Raw genomic sequence first — 22,592 nt, 5'->3', positions numbered from 1 at the left:
TGATAAAAATCCTCACCAATTTGCATAGGTGAACATAGACCCAAACCCTTGGATCTTAAGAACAATGAAAAAAGCATTCAGTTTCTTACAAGAAGAATTTTAATAGAAGTAAAAAGAATCACCTCTGTAAAATCAGGATGGTAAATACCTTACAGGGTAATTAGATTCAAAACATAGAGAATCCCTCTAGGCAAAACCTTAAGTTACAAAAAGACAAAGACAGGAATAGCCATTCCATTCAGCACAGCTTATTTTCTCAGCCATTTAAAGAAATCATAATCTAATGCATATCTAGTTAGATTACTAAGTTCTAAGACTCCATTCCTGTTCTGTCCCCGGCAAAAGCATCACGCACACAGACTCAGACCCTTTGTTTCTCCCCCCTCTCCAGCTTTGAAAGTATATTGTCTCCTCATTGGTCATTTTTGGTCAGGTGCTAGCAAGGTTATCCTAGCTTCTTAACCCTTTACAGGTGAAAGGGCTTTTCCTCTGGCCAGAAGGGATTTTAAAGATGGTTACCCTTCCCTTTATATTTATGACACACCCCCCAAGTCACAGATAGGGTGAAACACTGGCTGGGATTTCTTCCTGGAGCTCTAGGAAAAAACAAAGTGAATAAGACACATGCACCTCTAAATATACTACCAAGTATATAAAGACTAACAATATTTTCCACATCTCAAGGACAATTTTAACCAGTTGATTCTGGGAAACCATCCGATGAAGTGAGCTGTAGCTCACGAAAGCTTATGCTCAAATAAATTTGTTATTCTCTAAGGTGCCACAAGTACTCCTTTTCTTTTCACAGGAGAGTGCATCAGCCTCTTTGTTAAAAGCTCCTGAGATGTGTTGGATGTCTAAATCAAAATCTTGGAGAGCTAAACTCCACCGAATAAGTTTTTTGTTATTTCCCGTGGCGGTATGAAGCCACTGTAGCGCAGCATGGTCGGTTTGCAGGTGGAAACACTGTCCCCAAACATATGGGCGTAGCTTTTCCAGAGCGTAGACAATGGCTTAACATTCTTTTTCACTGACTGACCACTTGCTTTCCCTCTCAGACAGTTTTTTGCTGAGAAACACAACAGGGTAGAATTCTTAATCCAGTCCTTCCTGCATTAAAACTGCTCCCACACCACGCTCGGACGCATGTGTGGTTACTAGGAATGGTTTGTCAAAGTCTGGGGCCCTTAGTACAGGGTCAGACACAAGTGTCACTTTAAGCTGGTTAAAGGCCTTCTGACACTCTTCGGTCCACTGAACGGCATTTGGCTGTTTGTTTTTGGTTAGGTCTGTTAGTGGGGCAGCGATTTGGCTGTATTGAGGTACAAATTGTCTGTAATAACCAGCCAAGCCTAAGAAGGATTGAACCTGTTTCTTTGACTTTGGGACAGGCCGCTTTTGGATAGCATCCACTTTGGCCTGTAGGGGGTTGACAGTTCCTTGACCCATGTGGTGTCCAAGGTAAGTCACTCTGTTTAGGCCTATTTGACACTTCTTAGCCTTAACAGTTAGTCCTGCCTCCCTTATGCGCTCGAAGACTTTTTGTAGATGTTCCAGGTGTTCTGCCCAGGAATCCGAAAATACGGCCACATTGTCAAGGTAGGGGACTGCATATTCTCCTAATCCTGCTAGGAGACCATCTACAAGTCTTTGGGAGGTGGCGGGTGCATTCCGCAGCCCGAAAGGGAGTACATTAAATTCATACAGCCCGAGATGTGTGATGAAGGCTGACCTTTCCTTGGCGGATTCATCTAGCGGAACCTGCCAGTATCCCTTGGTTAAGTCCAAGGTAGAGATGAACTGGGCGCGTCCCAGTTTCTCTAATAGTTCATCTGTGTGTGGCATTGGATAGTTGTCTGGGCGAGTTACAGCATTTAGCTTACGGCAGTCCACGCAAAAACGTATCTCCCCATCTGGTTTGGGAACTAGAACCACTGGAGATGTCCATGCACTGCCAGAGGGGTGGATTATACCCATCTGTAAGATATCCTGGATCTCCCGTTCTATATCAGTTTTAGCTTGAGGAGACACCCGATAAGGTTGGACTTTAATTGGGTGAGCATTACCTGTGTCAATGGAGTGGTATGCCCGTTCAGTCAGTCCTGGGGTGGCTAAGAACGTCCGCGCATAGATAGTGCACAGCTCCTTGATCTGCTGTTGCTACATACGCCCAAGGGTCATGGAGAGGTTCACCTCTTCCACGCCACCAGCACTTTTCCCTTCGTAGTAGACACCTTCAGGCCACTCAGCGTCATCTCCTCCATGGGCTGTAAACTGACAAACCTTTAATTCTCTGGAATAAAAGGGCTTTAGAGAATTAATATGGTACACCTTAGGCTTTCGGTTGGAGGTGGGAAATGCTACGAGATAATTAACAGCTCCCAGGCGCTCCTGGACCATGAATGGCCCTTCCCACAACGCTTCCATTTTATGGGCCTGGAGCGCCTTTAAGACCATGACCTGGTCCCCTACTTTGAAGGAATGCTCTCTGGCATGTTTATCATACCAGGCTTTTTGTTCTTTTTGAGCATCCTGTAGGTTTTTTTTTTAGCAAGGGCTAGAGAGGTTCGGAGGGTGTTTTGTAGGTTGGTTACAAAGTCCAGAATGTTAGTTCCTGGAGAAGGTGTAAAGCCCTCCCATTGCTGCTTCACCAACTGTAATGGCCCCTTAACCTCGTGGCCATATACAAGTTCAAATGGTGAAAACCCTAAACTGGGATGTGGTACAGCTCTGTAGGCAAAGAGCAACTGCTGCAACAGTAGGTCCCAATCATTGGAGTGCTCATTTAAGAATTTACGTATCATGGCCCCCAAAGTTCCATTAAACTTCTCCTCCATACCATTTGTTTGATGGTGGTAAGGAATGGCAACCAAGTGATTTACCCCATGAGCTTCCCAAAGGCTTTCCATGGTTCCTGCCAGGAAATTAGTTCCTGCATCTGTGAAGATGTTGGAGGGCCAACCTACCCTGGCAAAAATGTCTGCTAGTGCCTGGCACACGCTTTTAGCCCTGGTGTTGCTTAGAGCTACTGCTTCCAGCCATCGGGTGGCAAAATCCATGAAAGTCAGTATGTACTGCTTTCCTCTGGGTGTCCTTTTCGGAAAAGGACCCAGAATATCCACAGCTACTCACTGAAATGGAAATTCAATGATGGGGAGTGGCTGGAGAGGGGCTTTGACCTGGTCTTGGGGTTTTCCCACTTTTTGGCATACCTCACAAGACCGGACATAGGTAGAAACATCCTTGCCCATTCCCTCCCAGTGGAATGACCTCCCCAAACAGTCTTTGGTCCTGTTCACCCCAGCATGGCCACTAGGATGATCGTGGGCTAAGCTCAAGAGCTTGACCCGGTACTTAGTTGGAACTACCAACTGTCTCTGAGGATGCCAGTCTTCCTGGTGTCCACCAGAAAGAGTTTCCTTGTATAAAAGTCCTCTTTCTACAACAAACCTGGATCGATTGGAAGAGCTGAGAGGCGGTGGGTTGCTCCATGCCGCCGTCCAAGCTCTCTGGAGGCTTTCATCTGCTTTCTGTTCGATCTGGAACTGTTCCCTTGATGCTGGAGACATCAGTTCCTCATTGGATTGTGGACCTATGCTTGGTCCCTCTGGAAGCAATGTAGGGGATGGGGCTGTTTCCGTTGACTGTGAACTGCTCTCCGCTGGTGCACTATGTTGGGGTTCAGGCTCCGGCTGAGCCTCTTGTATAGGGTTATCGGCTGCTGTCGGTTCGGGTTCGGTGGGGCCCTCTGGTGTTGGGGTTGCAAGTACTGGATTCAGTGTGGGAAATGGGTCTGGTGCTGGTTGTTCCGCCGGTTCCAGTTCTGGGACTGGCTCTGTCTGGGTCTCTGGGACTGGATCCACTACTGCTGTTGCAGACATTGGCCTGGGGTCCAGGTTCATCACCTCTGACTTGGTCCTGGTAGAAGTTTCCGGAACAGAGCTAGGCGTGACGGCTTGTTTAGCCTGGCTGCAGGTGACCATCCCCACCCTCTTGGCTCGCTTCACATGATTGGCCAAGTCTTCCCCCAACAGCATGGGGATGGGATAATCATCAGAGACTGCAAAAGTCCATGTTCCTGACCAGCCCTTGTACTGGACAGGCAACTTGGCTGTAGGCAAATTGAAAGAGTTGGACTTGAAGGGTTGAATCATCATTTCCTCTGGGTTGATTACATTGGGGTCCACTAAGGAAGCATGGATAGCCGACACTTGTGTTGCGGTGTCCCTCCAGGTGGTGACCTTCTTTCCGCCCACACTCAGTTTCCCTCCGCTCTGAGGGTATCTAGGAGGTATCTGGGCCTTAGGACCTCTGGGGTGACTCTGGTGCAATGAACTGTAATCTGTTGGGGTTCTTTGGGCAGTTGGCCTTTACATGCCCCAGCTTGTTACATTTAAAACATCATCCAGCTGACGGGTCACTGGGGCGAGGTGGGTTGCTGGAGAATGGAGTGGTGGGATGATAAGAGTCTGGAGGGTTCCTTGTGGGGTAGGTGGGGCCTTGGGCTGCCCCCAGGAGTAGGGTGTGGTCTGAGGTTGTCCCTTCTGGTATCCGCTCCAACTGCAACCAGTTTTTTTCTTCTCTGCCACCTTCACCCATTTGGCTCCAATCTCCCCTGCCTCGATTACAGTTTTGGGTTTCCCATCTAGGATGTATCTTTCTATTTCCTCAGGAACACCCTCTAAGAACTGTTCCATTGCATTAGGAAGGGCAAATCTGCTGGAGATTTAACACTTGCTCCTGATATCCAGGCATCCCAATGTTTCACAATGTGGTAGGCATGTCGGGTAAATGACATGTCTGGTTTCCACCTTAGGGCTCTGAACCGCCGACGGGAATGCTCGGGAGTTAGCCCCATTCTGACTCTCGCCTTGGTTTTAAACAGTTCATACTGGTTCATTTGTTCCTTAGGCATTTCAGCCGCCACCTCAGCTAAGGGTCCACTGCGCTGCAGCCTCAGCTCTACCATGTATTGGTCTGTAGAGATGCTGTACCCAAGGCAGGCCCTTTCGAAGTTTTCTAAGAAGGCCTCGGTATCATCGCCTGCCTTGTAGGTGGGGAACTTTCTGGGATGGGAAGTGGTACCTGCAGAAAGATTGCTAGGTATATTCTGCTGAACCTTTGCCTTCTCCATCTCCAGTGCATGCTTCCTCTCTTTTTCCTTCTCCTGCAGTTCTTTGGCCCTTACCTCCATTTCTTTGTCCTTTGCCTCCATTTCCCTCCTGTGGGCAGCCTCCATTTCTTTTTCCCTGGCCGTATGTGCATCCATCTCCATCCACGTGAGTTCTATCAGTCTTTCATATTCCTTTTGTTTTTTCTCAGCCTCAAATCTGGCTAATTCCAGCCTTTGTTGAAATGTGGAGTCTGTCATTGTAACTTCTGTTTTTAATTAACTTTACACCTGAGAGTTAGAAAGAAAACCAAAAAAAAAACTTGGCTTGTAAAATATTGCTGTGCTGTCCGGATACCTATGTTCTCTGATAATGATTGTCAGCCTACAGAGAAATCCTAAAAAACCCGTAACACCTTTGTCTCCAGGCAAATAGGCAGAAAACCCCTCATTTGCTTTTTGGAGAAGAAAAAAACAAACAAAAAGCAAAAAAATTCAGGTCTGTGAAGACTTGTGAATTTCCCTGCAGGAGGTTAAGTACCCTGCCTTTAGGTGGAGAAAACTCCAGCTCACAAAAGACCATTCCCTTTTGTCTTTGCTCTGGCCCCAAAGCAGAGGAAAAAACTCCAAACTTCTTTCAGTTGGAAACCTGATTTCCAGCAGCCCAAAGGAAAAAAAAATTCCCTTTTAAAATCTGTGCTTCTGGTTCAAAAAATCTCAAATTGATCTCAAAATGATTTCAAGTTAATCCCACCGCTCTGCCACCATGTCAAGGTTCCTTCCCACTCTGAATTCTAGGATACAGATGTGGGGACCTGCATGAAAACCTCCTAAGCTTACTTTTACCAGCTTAAGTTAAAACTTCCCCAAGGTACAAACTATTTTACCTTTTGCCCTTGGACTTTCGCTGCCACCATCAAACGTCTAACTGGGTTTATTATTGGGAAAGAGTCGTTTGGAAACATCTTTCCCCCCAAAATCCTCACCAAAATCTTGCACCCCCCTTCCTTGGGAAGGTTTGATTAAAAATCCTCACCAATTTGCATAGGTGAACACAGACCCAAACCCTTGGATCTTAACAACAATGAAAAACAGCATTCAGTTTCTTACAAGAAGAATTTTAACAGAAGAAAAAGTAAAAAGAATCACCTCTGTAAAATCAGGATGGTAAATACCTTACAGGGTAATTAGATTCAAAACATAGAGAATCCCTCTAGGCAAAACCTTAAGTTACAAAAAGACAAAGACAGGAATAGCCATTCCATTCAGCACAGCTTATTTTCTCAGCCATTTAAAGAAATCATAATCTAATGCATATCTAGTTAGATTACTAAGTTCTAAGACGCCATTCCTGTTCTGTCCCAGGCAAAAGCATCACACACACACACAGACCCAGACCCTTTGTTTCTCTCCCCCCAGCTTTGAAAGTATCTGGTCTCCTCATTGGTCATTTTGTTCAGGTGCCAGCGAGGTTATCCTAGCTTCTTAACCCTTTACAGGTGAAAGGGCTTTTCCTCTGGCCAGGAGGGATTTTAAAGATGGTTACCCTTCCCTTTATATTTATGACACTCTCATAAAAAACCAACCTTCCACACAAACTTCCTCATGGCTGGACTTTACAAAAACTAGGTAAGTCATTTACAACACACTTTGCTTCGCTACAAAATAAAAAGGACACTAAACTATCTAAACTATTACATGCCGCAAGGTGCCACAACAGTGGTTCCCTTAACCCACCCAGCAATATTGTTAATCTATCCAACTATACTCTGAAACAAGGTCTGCACATTCTCGTTGTCAAGCTAAGTAGATCAGCGATGGCTCTATAGGGCAGGGAAATGGTGTTGCATGGCTGGGGGAGGTGCTTCCCTTGCTGAGAGGCAAATTTTGGAGTAGACTGTTGTGCAATTCCCTTAACACAAGTCAGCTCAGGTGCACCTAACTCTGTAGCAAAGGCCAGGTTTACCCTTCCAGATGGGTTGGAAGACGTGGGTTTTTTTGTTTTTTAAAAGGGGCTACTGTAGTACTGCCTCCCATGCATGTGCTGTGAATGTCAGGGAGCTCACTGGTCTGATGTGGCCTGGCAATTCCTCACTGCTACTTGTTCTTTGTCTTCCAGCTAGATTAGCTTGTTAACCAGCCGGTGAGTTAAAGGCTGAAATGCTTGGAGTCTGAAGGGGCAGTGCTCCTGGGTGTGGAGCTAGCTCTAGGGGCCCACAGCGCTGGGTGGGCGGAGGAAAAAGCAGCAGCGAGTGCCACACCCTCCTACAAAGGCAAAGCAACTAGCCAGAGGCAGCAGAAGGCCTTGGGTAATGGGTCAGAGCCAGGCGCTCCCAGCTCCAGTACGGCCGCCCCCGTTTGCTCTGCGAGCGGCAGGGAAAGGCCAGCTCCTGGCCATGCTCCGCTGCAGCCTGGGCGTCCCGCGCGCCCAACACCAGCCACGCGCCGGGCGCCAGTCACGTGGCTGCCTTCCCACCCCAGCAGCTCTCGCCACCCTCCGCCCCGCCCACGCCTAAGCCGCCTGCGCAGACTCCTCCCCTCGCTTCACCGCTGGGCTTGACCCTGCAGGGCTGCCGTTGAGAGGCCGTTTGCGACCCCGCTCCACGTGAACGGCGGGCGGGGGAGGGGGCCCGCAGGATGGAGGAGGTGGCGGAGCCGCCGGGCGCTTGGCTCAGCGGGGACAGCGGCAACGTCTCGCAGAGCCCCAGCAGCGCGTCGGGCATCGGGGAGGAGGGCGACCCCCCGGAGCTCCTGCTCAGCCGCGCCGCTGCCGACTACTCCGCCTACCTGCTCCCGGCTGGGGTCGACTTCTGCGCGCAGGTGAGAGGGGGCGGGGCGGGTTGTTCCCTGCGTGCACCCGTAGCGAGGCCTGCTCGCGCTACGGGGGCCGCGCTGGGGGGTGGGCTGACACCCGCGTGCGGGCCGGGGGCCTCGCGTGGCTGCGCCGCCCCCCGGCGTCGAGACCGAGACCGAGGCCGGAACCCGGACCGGACACTCACCCTGACACCCCTATGGCTCGGGGCGGGGGGGGCGCGTCAGCAGCAGAAGTTGAACTTGGGCGGGGCGGGTGTCTCAGTTTTTAAAAACTAAAATCCCGAGTTTTTCTGGGTTTGTTTTTGTTTTTCCGTCACTTATTAAAAAGCCGCTTTGTTTATTTTGTGGGGCAAACCCGGAGTTCGGCTGAAGCTGGGCCTGTCCAGGGCGGGTCTCCACTGGAAAATAAGGCGGCGGGTGGGGGGGCAGTTTAGTCGAAACCAAAATTTAGAGAGAAAAATCTAAAGCCAGAGGTTACTTACTGGTGGGCCTGTTGTGCTGGGCGCTGCACGCCCGTGTAAAGTGCAGCAGAACCGCTGTTTTAAGAACCATTTTGGAGATTGAGTTCATCAAATCGGGAAATTGGATTTTTCAGAATCCCCGTCGGTTGGGGGCAGGAGTTGCCAGTGCTGGGTGTTGCTTTCACCGCCCCTTAAAGCGTGGGGCGAAGGGACTGCCTGTGCCTTGGAGGCATCCGAATATCAAGGGATGTTGACTTTCATTTTGTGGTTATTTGTGTTCTTCCATCTGGTAGACTGGTTTGTATAATTGGTCATTTGTAACATTAATGTTTGTACATTTGAAGTTCTGCCGTTTATAGAAAGTACATGTAAAGATGTGGTCTCTGTCTCACAGATAGTTTAAACTCACAATCTGCATTAAGAACCAGCAAGCACTGGCCTTGAAGGTACATCAGCACATTTAATCAATCACTGTCAAGAGACCTTTTAAATTGTTAGTGTCACAACCAGTGTTTCAGATCTCTGTAATACTCCAGAGGGAATTCTGAGCACAGTATTTTAATATTCTGCAAATTTTTGTCAGTAAATAAATGTAGAGACTCCAGCATGCCAGTGGGGAGCACAGGCCACTGGCTGCACAAAGGTGGGGAATTACCCTGTGGCCTCATGCCCCCAGACGTGGACTCTGTGGTAAGGCTGCACCTAGCCCTGACACAGTGCAAGGGCCAGGCCTGTCCCAGAAATACCCTGGGGCCCTGCCCCCTCTGCACCAGGTGTGGGCAAGCAGGCTCAACCCAGCTTGATCCAAGTGTGGAAGGGCTTAGTGTGGGGGAATCCTGGTGGGGGGGAGAGGGTTCTGGATGGGGCATTCTGGGTGTGGGTGGCTCAGTGGGGGGATCTGGGTACCAGGGATGGGTCTGGGTGCATGGGGGCTTGTTGGAGGGTGCCAGAGACAATCGGACTCTGCAGGGGGGTCGAGGTGAAGGTGTTTGGGGCTCAGTGGGGAGAAGTCTGAGTGTGGGGGGAAGGGGCTCGGTGGGGAGGAGGGGTGTCTGAGTGCTATGGGAGTGGGGCTTGATGGGATGTAGGTCCAGATGCAGCTGGGTGGGGCTCAGTGGAGTGGGAGTCCAGGTTTGAGGGGCTTGGTGGGGTGGTCTTTACTAAGTTTTTAAAACTAACTTGATTTCAAGGTGATTTTATCCATAGGATGTTCATCCTATAAGAGTTGAATATAATTATGCTGACATAGATTTATTGATGCATAAGTTATGTAGTATAACGTGCAGAACTTATGACTAGTCATTTGTGTATAGAGGTAGTTGCTAAGATATGGCAAAATAGTGAAGTTTCACTACGATGAATTTTTAGTTGTTGTGATCCGCTGTAGCAGGGTTCTCAAACTTCATTGCACTCCGACCCCCTTCTGACAACAAAAATTACTTTGTGACCCCAGGAGAGGGGACCGAAGCCCGAGCCCCACCACCCTAGGCAGAGAGACTGAAGCCCAAGGGCTTCAGCCCCAGGCAGGGGGCCTATAACCTGAACCCTGCTGCTCAAGGCTGAAGCTTCGGGCCCCAACAAGTCTAAGCCACTTTGGGGTCCCGACCCAGAGTTTGAGAACTGCAGTGCCAAAGTATATTTTTCATTACCTGAATGTATTTTTTTTACAGATAGAAAGCTTAGACAAGAGTCTAGAAGATTTGCTGACCAGGGTTGACGAATTTGTAGGGATGTTAGACATGGTATGTATTGATCTCTGTAACTTCCATATGGGTACTGCCTATTTTTGGGGGGGATGGGTGGGGGGGAAGTGCTGAAAAAGTTGGGTGGTTTGGGTTTTTTTTTTCCTTCATGGGAATAACCAGCATATGATTCACATTAGGGGTCACATTTTCTTTTTTTAAGTCGAGGTCTAGGTGTGCAAACATTTCCCATGCATGCTTACCCCAAAATTATCCAGTTTGCATGCAGTGATTAAATGTATGCACAAATGTACATGTGTAACGTATATGTGAGCTTATGAGGAGAGGCTGAGGGAGCTGGGATTGTTTAGCCTGCAGAAGAGAAGAATGAGGGGGGATTTGATAGCTGCTTTCAACTACCTGAAAGGGGGTTCCAAAGAGGATGGCTCTAGACTGTTCTCAATGGTAGCAGATGACAGAACGAGGAGTAATGGTCTCAAGTTGCAGTGGGGGAGGTTTAGATTGGATATTAGGAAAAACTTTTTCACTAAGAGGGTGGTGAAACACTGGAATGCGTTACCTAGGGAGGTGGTAGAATCTCCTTCCTTAGAGGTTTTTAAGGTCAGGCTTGACAAAGCCCTGGCTGGGATGATTTAACTGGGAATTGGTCCTGCTTCGAGCAGGGGGTTGGACTAGATGACCTTCAGGGGTCCCTTCCAACCCTGATATTCTATGATCTATGTGTCTCAAGTCTCCTTTATGAAAATATTAGCCAGTACAATGACAGATATTTGAAGGGACATTTCTAAGTCATATTTGGCCCATAAGTTTAATAAGAATAAGTTTTTCAAACCCTAAAACTAATAGAAGTGTTTATTTGAATTCTAGTGGGTAGACCTTTATAAAAACCAACATGCTCCATGCAGTCTTTGCACCTAAATGTTACAGTATAAGGCTAGTGCATGAAAACCAAAACCATGAAATTCACTGCTATTTGGCCATTGACAAAAGTGAGATTTAAAAGCCTGTTTTCATTGAGAAAGAAGCAAATAGGAAAGAGCATAAATAGTGAAAAGTAAATTAGATTTTATTCTTCATTCTTTCAGTTCTAATAATATAAGATTACCTTGAAAAATGTTAATGAAAATTAATCTTCTGAGGCACAGAAAGATAGTAATCCATCTTTAATATAATAATGGCAAAGAAAAATATTTTATATGCCTGTCCAGGAAAAAAAAATCTTTTGGGGCAAGTAGAATTTTGACAGGCTGATGATCTAAGACTGTAATAACCTAGCTTTCCTTTATTTATCACTTATTAACCTGATGTTGTGCCTTTAATTAACAGTACCATATTGTTTTATGTTCCTGTTTGACTTCAGTCACTCTTGAATCTCCAGACTTCATCTTGTTCATAATTTCAATGATCATAAATCATTAAGAACATAAGAGCTGCCCTACTGGGTCAGACCATGGTCCATCTTGCCCAGTATCCTGTTGTTGATGGTGTCCCATACCAGAACTTCAGGGGGCATGTACAGAACAGGACAATTATGGAGTGGTTCCCTCCTGTCTTCCCCTCTTGCCTTCTGTCAGTCAGAAGTTTAAGGTTTCCCCCAAACCATCTTCATTAGTAGCCATTACTGAATTTTTAGTGATTTCTAACAGATGCAGAGTTCATTTCAGACTATAAGATTGCATTGTGTGTTTACAGTATTGAAACAGACTTGCAGTACTTTTTTGCAACCTGATTGTAGTTATTCATTTATTTATTTTGTTAATAAAATAGTAAGATGCAAAATTTTAAATATATAACCATAAAAAAATTGCAGAATTGCTAACTGCATATTGGCAGGTATCCATATATAAATAATGAGGATTGTACTTATGTGAAGTAATAGTGTATTCCAAAAACATAGAAGATATTGTTTTTCAAATTCTGGGGCATACCACCCATCCTTTCCCTGCTCTCCTCCCTCCCACATTAGCAGGTGCGCACAAGACCCTGATGGGTTAATAATTTTTTTCTTGTTTCTTCAGGGTAGCCAGTATGTGCTAAACCGATTCCCTGAGGTGCCCAACTCCACCCTGTGCGCCCTGGGGCATTGTGGGTATGAGGCTGATCCCAAAGTCCCTGCCCCTAGGATCCCCATTACCATTACTCAGCACACCCAGTGCTGTGCCACCATCCTGCTGCCAGGCGATTCCCACAGAAACCACACAGCCTCATAAGAATTCGTATCCCCCCCACCACCACCACGCCAATCCTCCCTTACCACCATGGCTGAGTTATGAATCAACATTGTGGCAGTCCTGCACAGGTATTCTGGTCCCACAAAAAAGGCCTCGCACCAAGCATGTGGGCACACATGCAAGGGGGGGGGGGCGGAGCCACTATGTGCACACAAGTTGTTGCTCCAGGCAGCTAGGATTCATATTGTGTGTGTGAGCCTCCTCCCTGTATTCATTGTTTATGTGGGGATTCCACCCTCAGCTCCAAACTTTCCCTGTGCTGAGAGGGGCATGCATGGGACATGAATCTCTCAAGGGGAGGTGCAGCAAAAAAAGTTTGGGAACCTCTGACATAAGACAGCTTCAGAATTAAATTTCTCACTCAAAACCGAATGTCAAAAAAAAAGAACCACATGCAGCGAGTAATCGCAGCTTTCCTGCCATGGACAGAAAGAATATCTAAAGATATCTCCTAATCACCCTCAGTGTTGCACCACATGTCTCTTCTGCTCTCACAGAAAAGAGACATCAGATTGCATAGCACCTTCTTCTGATTAAAAGTGCCTTACAAGTAACATAGCCTCATGTGCCTAGTGTGAGGTAGGTATTTTCTACATTTTGGCATTGCTCTTGTAATATCATAGAGCAAAACCACATGCCAAATATGTTTCCTGTTGCTTCCTATATACTTCTCCAAGAAAAGTTAACTGCAATAAGATGTTACTCCTATGTGTGTGTGTGTTAGTATGTATATATAAAAAATATTTTGTTGCAGTTTGTCATATTCAGCTGTTTGGGAAAGATGATGTTTGTTGAGCTTAAGGGAAAGAGAAAGGAGCAAGTCAGAAGAGACTAAAAGAAGACAAAAAACTTCCTACCAGAAATAGTACCCCTTATTAATAAAATAGGTTTCCCTTTATATATCTGAATGGCAGGAGTCTTACTACAGTCATGGGCACCTTAGAAAAACTTAAAGTTGGTGGAAATCTCTTGAAACTATGATAAAAATTGCACTTGAACCTCATGCTCTTGAGATGCAGTGGCTTTTTGTGATTTTGAGTTGGTGTCTTAACTTTTCAATGTCTCCATTTTCCCATCTGTCAAATGGGGATAATATTAACCTTTGTAAAGTATTTTGTGATCTTTGAATGAAAAGAGTTGAAAGTGCAAAGATTTATTATTTTATTATTATTTATTACATTTTGACTTCTATTTTTCATTATTGGCAGTCCTCTGTGCCATTTGGAAATAATTAAGAAATGAGCCCAGCATATGATTGCATATGTTAACAGACACAGTACCAGCACTAATTTGTTTACAGCCTTCAAGATCCAGTGGCTTTAACTAGATGTCACTAACTTTAGTATTAGAATATACCAAAGTTATTGTACAGATTTAGTCATAGTGTTCACTCAACTTTATGTAATTTGTTTGGATTGGTTTTAGATTCGAAGCGAGTCTTCTCAAGTAGTCAATGAAAGTGTACCTCAGATTCACACGAAAGCTACAGAAATGAGACAGATATATAGAAAGATTGACAAACTAGAGGTATGTATTCTGATGTCAGTTATTTACATTCCTTTTCTCAAGGGGACAGTACCACTGCATATTTTAATGTTTTTTCTCATGAGTTGCAGACCCCTTTTAGATGCTTCAGAAGATTTCCCATGCTGAATGTAGGAAACATTTTATTTCTTTGTCTTTCTAGTTTCTAAAGGTGCCTTTTTGTTTCAGACTGTGAACTAGTGTTTTCGCACACAAGATGTCAACTAGTATGTGTAATGATGTGGGAACTCAGTATTACTTTAATTGGCTGCTTGTGCCAGTCACAAAGGTTTAACTTGCTGTTGGCTGGATGCCAGAACTCTACAGGCAGTGCATACACAACTTCTTGTGACCAACAAATGGTACCAATTGTCTTATTTTCTTAGCAAACTAATGACAAGTACAATGCCAATAGCAAGTGGAAATATAGAGGAGCTAAGGTGTTTCCACTTACCTCATGGAAGATTTTTAATGTAGCTCTTCTGTACTTCCCCAAATACTTGTGCTTTTTATCTTAAGGATTTTTGGTTGGTTGGTTTGCTACTCTAGTGAATTACCAAATTGATATTTTGCCTCTAAGTTTGGCATCTTCACTAGCCTTATCGCTGAAAATCATGTGGACCTCCAACTTTAGAACTACTGTTATCTCTGCAAAAAAGAACATGAGTACTTGTGGCACACAAAAGCTTATGCACAAATAAATTTGTTAGTCTCTAAGATGCCACAAGTACTCCTGTTCTTTTTGCGGAGATAGACTAACACAGCTGCTACTCTGAAACCTGTTATCTCTCCTTTTTTTCCAAGTTGCCTTTTCCACGCACATCACCCCATCTACAAAATGCGTTTCTTTTATATTACAAGGTTAGTAGCAGCAGTCCTTGCAGAGCAGTGTCATATAGAAAGACATTCTACATGACGCTTGGTGCAGGGTAGATAACATTTTTAATAGAAGTTCTCATAATTTAAATTCAAAATTTGTTTGAATTTGTGTATGTGTCTCAGTGCATTCAACAAGTCAGTATTAAAATTAATGGAACAAACAGTTCACTGCTATAAATCAGTGCACCATCCATCTGTATGGTTCATCATGTTAGTATTCCAGTACACTGCGTCTGAAAATTGTATATGTATTCTGTACAGTATTATAACTTATTTTACTTAATGTTTTTTCTCAGAGAATGAGAAATTTTGCAATCTAAACTATAAAAGGTAACTAATATCCAAATCTTAATGCAGGTTTAACGTGGGGAACTAATAGGTTTTTTTGTAATTCCCTGAAAGCGCCAGGTTTCTTGAACAGTATCTTCATTTATGTTGGCGCTCGCTGCTTGGAATAAGACAGCTAGCTTTCCTGCTTTCTCAAATCAGTAATACAACTTATACTTTTTGATAGTGTCTTTCACACGGAGTGTCTCCCAAAACAATTCAAACAGTAGAATGAGAGGAAAATTGAGATCCAGGATAACATTTGCAAAAGCATTTACATAACCCAGGCTTCTAAATCCTATTCCACTTCTCAGTGGAAGTCAGTGGTACAAAAGCACTTAAATCACTTAGGTGCTTTTGAAAATGTTACCCCGCCTAGGCAATGAAGAAAAATATTAACAGCTAAGATCTGAAATGAGTTTGAAATAGAGAGATCTAGGAAGAGTTTCAGATACTAGGAGCTGTGGATTAGAAAGCTCTTATACCATCATTGTGGAGGGACAAGAGTTCATTGAGAGATCAGTGCAGAGGAAGAGGGAGGCTAGGATTGTGAAGAAAACTGAAAGTCAATGGATTTATTTTAAAACCTGAAAAGACAATTCTAAACTGAAATGAATGGGAAGTTAGTGGGGTACATACACATTTGTTTCAGAATATCTTTGACTTTTAATCAATTTTACTATATTGATATATAATCCAAGATGGCAATAGCATGAGGAAATAGAATGCTGCAACCTCTGTTCAGTTCACTTGTCGCCATGGAAGCACGCACAATTATTAATTTCCTGGTGTGTGTTCAACAATTAGGCAACAAGTGAATCTCTCGGCCTGTATGTCCGTATCTGTGAAATTGACAGCAAAGATTTTGCCCTATCCCCTGCTTTCAAGCCTGAAAACCTTGCTTTGTAAAACAATCTCCTGCCCCCTACAAGTGAATGCCACAGCACGGTGACTGAAAGGCAGAATAGACTAGAGTGCTATTAACAGAATTAAAGTGATAGGATGTGTGGGGGAAGTTAACCAGACATGCACTTTTAATCAGGGTGGATAAAAATCAATGATTTTAAAAAATGGATTTTATTTAAAAATTTTTTATTTCATTACGTCATAACGAGTGTATCATTGTAAAAAAAAAATAAACCTGTTGAAAATCTGAATTTATTACAAAATATGTGAAGGCTTAAACCTATAAACTTTTTAGAAATATTTAAATAAAAAATAAATATGCTGACTCCATGAGCCTCTATCAAAAACTTTGAATTAAAGGCTTCTATAAAGAAAGATCGGGGGGGAATATCTAACTTTGGAGATCAAGCTTTATAAATATGGCACAGTAGGTGAGCCTGAGTAACTTAAGAGACCGTCTCAGGGCTTGTCTACACTTACAGCACTGCAGCCACCCAGGTGCAGCTGTGCCGCTATAGTGCTAAGTGAAGACACTACCATACCCAACAGGAGCGCTTCTCCTGTCAGCGTAGCTACCGCACCACGCAGGAGAAGCCCTCCCATTGACATAGCCCTGTCTACTCTGGGGATTGCGTCGGTATTGCTGTGTCACTCAGGGGTATGGATTTTCCACACTCCTGAGCAACATAATTCTACTGACATATGTTTGTAGTGTGGACCAAGTGTGATTTTCTTCAAGAGACTTAGGCCATGTCACTTATGTTACTCAGGGATGTGAGAAAAAAAAACACATCTGACCGACATAAATTTTGCCAGCATTAGTGGTAGTGTGCACAGCACTACGTCAGTGGGAGAGCTTTTCCCGCCAACGTAGCTATCGCTGCTTGTTGAGGTGGTTTTATTATGTCAACGAGAGAGCTCTCTCCCATCAGAGTGGTCACACGAGCTTACAGCAGTGCAGCTGTCACTGTAAACTTCCTAGTGTAAACATGGCCTTAGACTAGACTAGGAACTTAAGCTCCAGTCTCTTTTACTGAGTTATATTTGAACGTTTTCCCAGACTGATCTGAAATACTCAGTTTAATTCACTGACTGCAGTTAATCCCTGTGTTTAATAAATCATTTAGTTGTAAATGTGGAACATGGTTTTTATACATAAACTTCTCTTATCAAAACATTAAACTTTTTTATTAAACAAAACAATTATTTTATATGCTGTTTTGTGTGTTTAATTTTAATTTAATTAACTACTGAACATATTGAAAATGTTTTGCCTTTGGATTTTTTTTCTCATTTTTTAAACATCAAATGGGCTGGAGACATTCAGTGTTTAGTTTCCGACAGTTATCATTCTTGTCCATGTCTGAGAGAGCTGCAGACATTCATGGGTATGGAAGGAATTTCAGAGCAAGTACCATGCAAAACAATTCAAGACCTTGTTACAAATTAAAGTACAATAACATTTTGTTTACTGCTGCTCCCCAGGACAAAATCTCACTTTATGTAAGCAAACGTTGTAACAACTTTCAGTTAAATAAAACAGTATACTTGTTGTCTAACTACATTAAATTGATCTGCCGAATGTTAATATTCTTCTATATTCTCTTTAAAAAAACAACTGGTCTGTCTTACTCTACTCAACTTCCAAATTATCCATTTCCAATCATATAGAAGGTTGCACAAGTGGGTTATTTGTGGCACAAATTCAAAAATGGAGATGGCACAAAATACGATTTTTTTTAATGCTCTTTGAGGATTGTTACCTGATAATTATATTTTAATTTCTACATAATCTGAACATCTTCAGACCTCTTGTTGGGAAATGTTCTTACATAACGATGAATAAAGATAGCTTTGTTTTATTTTTAACTAGGCCTTTGTAAAAATGGTTGGAAATAATGTGTCTGGACTGGAGGAGCAGGTCACAAAGGCAGAAACAGACCTTGGAACTTTTCCAAACACCTATAAAAAATTCTTACAAACTATCAGTGTACCATCCTTTCTTAATGTAAGTATGTTTCTGTCAAGGTGAGTGTGTCTTAAAATGTGTCACGAGAAAGGTAGGCTTTGAATGAGGCTACAGTGAAGATTTGGAACAGCCTTCCAAGGGAAATAGTGGGGGCAAAAAAACTAACTCATTTCAAGACTGAGCTTGATAAGTTTATGGAGGGGATGATATGAGAAGAGTGCCTACAATGTCACCTGGCCAATCCTTGATTGCTATTGGCAAATATCTCCCAACAGTCAGAGATGAGACACTAGATGGGGAGGACTCTGAGTTACTACAGAGAATCCTTTCCCAGGTGTCTGGCTGGTAGGTCTCATCCACATGCTCAGGGTCTAACTGACCACGATATTTGGGGACAGGAAAGAATTTTCCCCGAGGTCAGACTGGCAGAAGACCTGAAGGTTTTTCAACTTTCCTCTGCAGTGTGGGATATGGGTCACTTGCTGGTTTGAACTAGAGTAATTGGTGGATTCTCTTGAAATCGTTAAATCAAGATTTGAGGACTTCAATAACTCAGCCAGATGTTATTACAGGAGTGGGTGAGTGAGGTTCTGTGCCCTGCGATGTGCAGCAAGTCAGACTAGATGATCATGATGGTCCCCTCTGGCCTTAGAGATAAATTCATAGATTAATAGATTTGAGCTTAAATCTGAAGTTTTTGCACATGGCACAAGCTGGGTATGGTGCACAATGATAATCTTACAACAGAGTAACCAAGAGAATAAATTCTTGTGAGGGCCTGAGTTCATGCTCCAAAGAGAACTTGTGTGAGGCATGAAAAGAGCTACAAAACAAGCGCAAAAAGAGCAAACCTTAAATAAAAGGTCACTGAATTCCGACCTGAAGACAGATAGGAGGAACCTATACAAACTAAAAATGTGCAAGGAATTTTTTCAAAGTGCTAGTCTACATGAGAACATCAGAAGAGCGAAAAAGGTCACTGAACGCTGTGTTATTTTAAAAATAAATAAGGATGCTGTGGTCACATGACTTACAGTAAATGGATCACAAGGCACCTTGTTAGATGGCTTTCATACAGGAGAATAAAATTACTTTTCCTTTGTGGTGATGGGCCAATTACATGTTGAAAAATGAGAAGTAAGCTACTTAATCTGATAGGTTTATTTTAGCTTTTGAAGTTTATGGCCGTCACTTGAGTTGTGCTTCAAACTGTAGTATCAGAGTGGTAAAGGAGAACGCGTTACTAGAGAGCTAGCATTCTCTTAGACAGGGCTAAGGATTGAGGTCAAAAAACCTGTTTCCAACTCTGACACTAGCTCTTCAGCCGTGGGTAAGTTATTTATTTATCCTCCCAGTGCCTCATTTTCCTTCTTTTGTAAGAAGGGGGTGATCAAATAACTTTGCAGTTTTAAGAGGAGAAATATTTCATTCAGTCCAGAAGTTGTTTCTAAGCCACTTAGCAATCTTTCGTTTTGTATTGCAGCAGCACCTCGAGCCCCCAATCATGGACCAGGACACCACTGTATTCTTGTTCCCATAAAAGTAGCCTTTAACCCGTCTGTTTGTGCTGCTACAGAAGTCATTAAATGCAAGAGCTTAATTATACAATATTAAGGTTACAAATTTTTATTCATAACCATGACAATGCTGTTCTAATTTGTAAAAATGGCACTGGAGTGTTCGATTGTCTCTGTGGCTATCCATTTTTCACAGCTCATTGGTTAAAAAGTGGTTGTTTTTAACTGCCAGCATTATACCCACACACTGGGATCTGAAAGTCCAGTTTTGTTCTAGCTTGAACATTATGCACTCGATGAACATTTATTACACTAGTAATAAATTCAGTAGTTGAAACTTAATTAATTCTGTTGAACAAGCTAAATTAGAATCCAAATCTCTCTATCACAGTTGTGCAGGCCATGTATGACTAAACTGAATATAAAGTAGTATGAATATTTTCACTAACAATAAACAGAGACCAAATCTTTTAAGTGCAGCGATGCCATTTCTACCCAGCCTTTTCTGAATATAGTTTCATGCATAGGGTTCTCCAACAGGCGATTCACTTGCATAAACTTAAGCAAGTACTTACATGTTTGCAGGACTGGGGACATAAACAATAATTCACATATTATAGCAAGCTTTTGGGAGTGAATGGTGTAAGTTAGTTATCTTAGGACTTTCGTCCTAGTTTTTTTACCTGCTAACAACTTTCTGGGAACCTTTCCTTTTTGGCTGAACTTTGGCTGCAATTTTTTTCCTCTCGCCAGGGTTGTGTTGTTTTGTTTACTTTTTAACTGGTCCTTGGTGTGAAGGAAGTTTTGGTTGGTCTTAAATGATGTATCCACAGTCTCATTTTAAGATTGTCCCAGAAGTTCTACTTCTATTGGGACACTCATCATGCCAAGGAGTGAGAATGTACAGCTCTCACACCTCCAAATGTTACTGAGGGGGCAGGCTTTTTTACACTGCTAAAATTTGAAGTGCCCACCAAGTAGACTCAAAAATAATTATACTTATTCACTTAGCAGGACACTTAATGTAAAAGAAGAGTAAAAAGTAGTTTCAGATACTGTGGCTGCTCTTGAGTTCTGCCAACTTTTGTGATTGTAGTCATGTTTTTAAAATACTTTCTCTCCCATGTTGCTGTATGGAAAAACTGATGCACCCAGGGGAAACTGTCTGCACAAAGTAGAAAGAGATTCTTCTGTAGAATTTTTCAGTTATGTGTTACTTTTAACAATATAGATAAAAACTATTTCAGGCAGAAGGGATATTTTTAAATTGGTGGTATCCCTTCTAAGTTTTTCTAAATGTAGCTAAGACTTTCTTGTAGGGGAGCAAGCCATACACCAAGCTGCCATTTTTCACTTTATATGTTGTGAGTTGCCATAAGCAACTTTCAGTTTACAGTTTTGTTCAATTTTCTTATAACCCAAGTGTCAGCCTGAGGAAAATCCCTTCTTTCCAAATAAAGTTCACTTCCTGGCTGAGACCAGTTTATTGAGAAAGTGATGAGTATGTGAAAGCAAAGGGTAAAATCCTAATGATTACAACAGGTATAATAAAGTAAATTGTCAAACTGCCTGTTGTCAATGGCACTTTAGGTCAATATTCTTGCTAAATGTTCTGTAGCATTGCAATAACAATAGTATGGATAAGTTTAAGGAAATACTGACTTCTCCCCAGTTTAGTTGTTGGATTTATTGCAATTATTTAAGATGAAATGTACTTGATCAAAAAGTTAATACTTCAGTGAGAGAGGCAATATGTTTTTGAAATATAAAATAACCAAAAGTTTCCCATTTCATTTTATTATAGTGACTTCATTAACATAAGGCAACCTTTTAATTTAGCCAGTTAGATTGGCACGTGTGTGTTTGAGTTTCCAGACACTGAGAATAGACACAATGTAAAGTGGAAGCAATTTTTATATGAACTATGCAGTTTATATGAAGGAATTCTTGTCAGTTATGAAGAGACAAAGGGCTTGCGGTTAATGTTCTATGCAAATATAGCTCATTACATAACTGAACAAAAAGTGGTAAAGCAAAGGCAAAAATCAAATAAAATGTTTCTTAATCACAGAAATCATCTTCCTCACGGCAACATCAGACCCTGTATGAGCCTCAAGCCCTTTTCAAGACTGAAGACTACTTTCCGTGTCTCAGTGAGCCACCTTACTCATGATTTTGCTTTTGCGTTGACATGAATCCAGAAGAGAAAATGGCAAGTGAACAAAAGCAGTGCTCAGAGTTGCTGCATTTTTATGCATATCAGTGGCAGATTGCCATCCTGACTGTGTGCCACCATCTGTCTTCTGACAGTATTATAAGCAGTCTTCAATTATTTGTGTATAATATATGATTACAGAAGTCTTCCTCAAACAAAGCTATAAACTTTCAGGTTAAGAGAGAGAGAAATTGGTAAGGGTACTCCTCCAATTGATTTTTCATCTTTAAGCACACTCTAGTAGGAAAATGGGTAAATAGGAAATGTCCTTTTTTGTGTGTATTGTAACACTTCAGTTTCTGTGTTGCTACCAGTAATAACATCTGTAGCACGTTTCTATTTTTTTAAGTAGCCCTATGGGTAACTGAGATGAGAGAAGGACAAAGCTCTCTACATTAATGTCCCTAAGGAATGGCTGGGGTCCTGCTCTCCAACGTCTGAGAGCATGTATTAAAAATACATAGGAGTAAGATCTCTACTGTTCTGTGAACTGCTAACTCCACCAAACTCTGCAGCATGAGAACAGGAATGTGCTGACTCTTGTAGAATTTCAAGGGTCAAAGTCTAAACTTTGAAGTTCTGTTTGATACATGTATACAACCTTGACTTTTGTAAATAATGCCAAAATTATATATGTATGATTACCAAAGCTCTTGTAATTAAAGTTGAAGTAGTTTATTTATATGGCTTTTTCTAAGTGGTTGTGATTTGTGATCAAATGAGGCTTAAAAATTGCCTATGTCATGTACATTTCTATGAATTTTCCACCTATTAAGGCTTTGAACTGTAATCACATCGACTCTCCGAAGATAAGATGGTGAGACCTTGTTGGTATGTGGATTGGAGAACTTAAGCACTGCATGTGATATAGTAGGTGATATGCCTCTCTCTGAGCTGATAATGCCCCACTGTCTCATTGAAGGTCCTGTCTTTCAG

The 22,592-nt window shown here is 42.8% G+C and overlaps 2 protein-coding genes across 3 annotated transcripts; one reads left to right on the top strand and one right to left on the bottom strand.

Annotated features, from left to right (window-relative positions):
• Nucleotides 1-141: 141 nt before the first annotated feature.
• Nucleotides 142-6,086, bottom strand: LOC140906916 (uncharacterized). Its single transcript, XM_073331841.1, has 2 exons — nt 5,998-6,086; nt 142-5,401 (listed from the first exon to the last, which is right to left on the bottom strand). The coding sequence occupies exon 2, from the start codon at nt 4,155-4,157 to the stop codon at nt 3,129-3,131; it is 1,029 nt and encodes a 342-aa protein (XP_073187942.1). The 5' UTR covers nt 4,158-5,401; nt 5,998-6,086; the 3' UTR covers nt 142-3,128.
• Nucleotides 6,087-7,642: 1,556 nt separating this feature from the next.
• Nucleotides 7,643-22,338, top strand: BLOC1S4 (biogenesis of lysosomal organelles complex 1 subunit 4). Of its 2 annotated transcripts, XR_012157296.1 has the most exons (6): nt 7,643-7,930; nt 10,056-10,127; nt 13,745-13,846; nt 17,829-17,963; nt 19,408-19,539; nt 21,513-21,599. XR_012157296.1 is itself a non-coding variant. In XM_073331847.1 (5 exons), exons 1-5 carry the CDS (start codon nt 7,748-7,750, stop codon nt 21,612-21,614), a joined length of 594 nt encoding a protein of 197 aa, XP_073187948.1. In that variant the 5' UTR covers nt 7,645-7,747; the 3' UTR covers nt 21,615-22,338. The 2 variants fall into 2 exon arrangements, 1 of the variants encoding a protein (XP_073187948.1); XM_073331847.1 differs by lacking the exon at nt 19,408-19,539 and having other exon boundaries at nt 7,645-7,930; nt 21,513-22,338.
• Nucleotides 22,339-22,592: the final 254 nt, after the last annotated feature.

Source organism: Lepidochelys kempii, chromosome 2, assembly GCF_965140265.1.
Source record: "Lepidochelys kempii isolate rLepKem1 chromosome 2, rLepKem1.hap2, whole genome shotgun sequence".
NCBI classification, from domain to species: domain Eukaryota; kingdom Metazoa; phylum Chordata; order Testudines; family Cheloniidae; genus Lepidochelys; species Lepidochelys kempii.
The sequence above is the reverse complement of the archived record's forward strand: the minus strand, read 5'-3'. Positions and strand labels throughout refer to the sequence as shown.

Coding starts and splice junctions, on each gene's coding strand:
- LOC140906916 (XM_073331841.1), bottom strand. CDS start 4,157: ATGATGATTCAACCCTTCAAGTCCAACTCTTTCAATTTGCCTACAGCC.
- BLOC1S4 (XM_073331847.1), top strand. CDS start 7,748: ATGGAGGAGGTGGCGGAGCCGCCGGGCGCTTGGCTCAGCGGGGACAGC. Junction 10,128..13,744: donor TTGTAGGGATGTTAGACATG/GTATGTATTGAT, acceptor GATTGGTTTTAG/ATTCGAAGCGAGTCTTCTCA. Junction 17,964..21,512: donor GTGTACCATCCTTTCTTAAT/GTAAGTATGTTT, acceptor TCTTAATCACAG/AAATCATCTTCCTCACGGCA.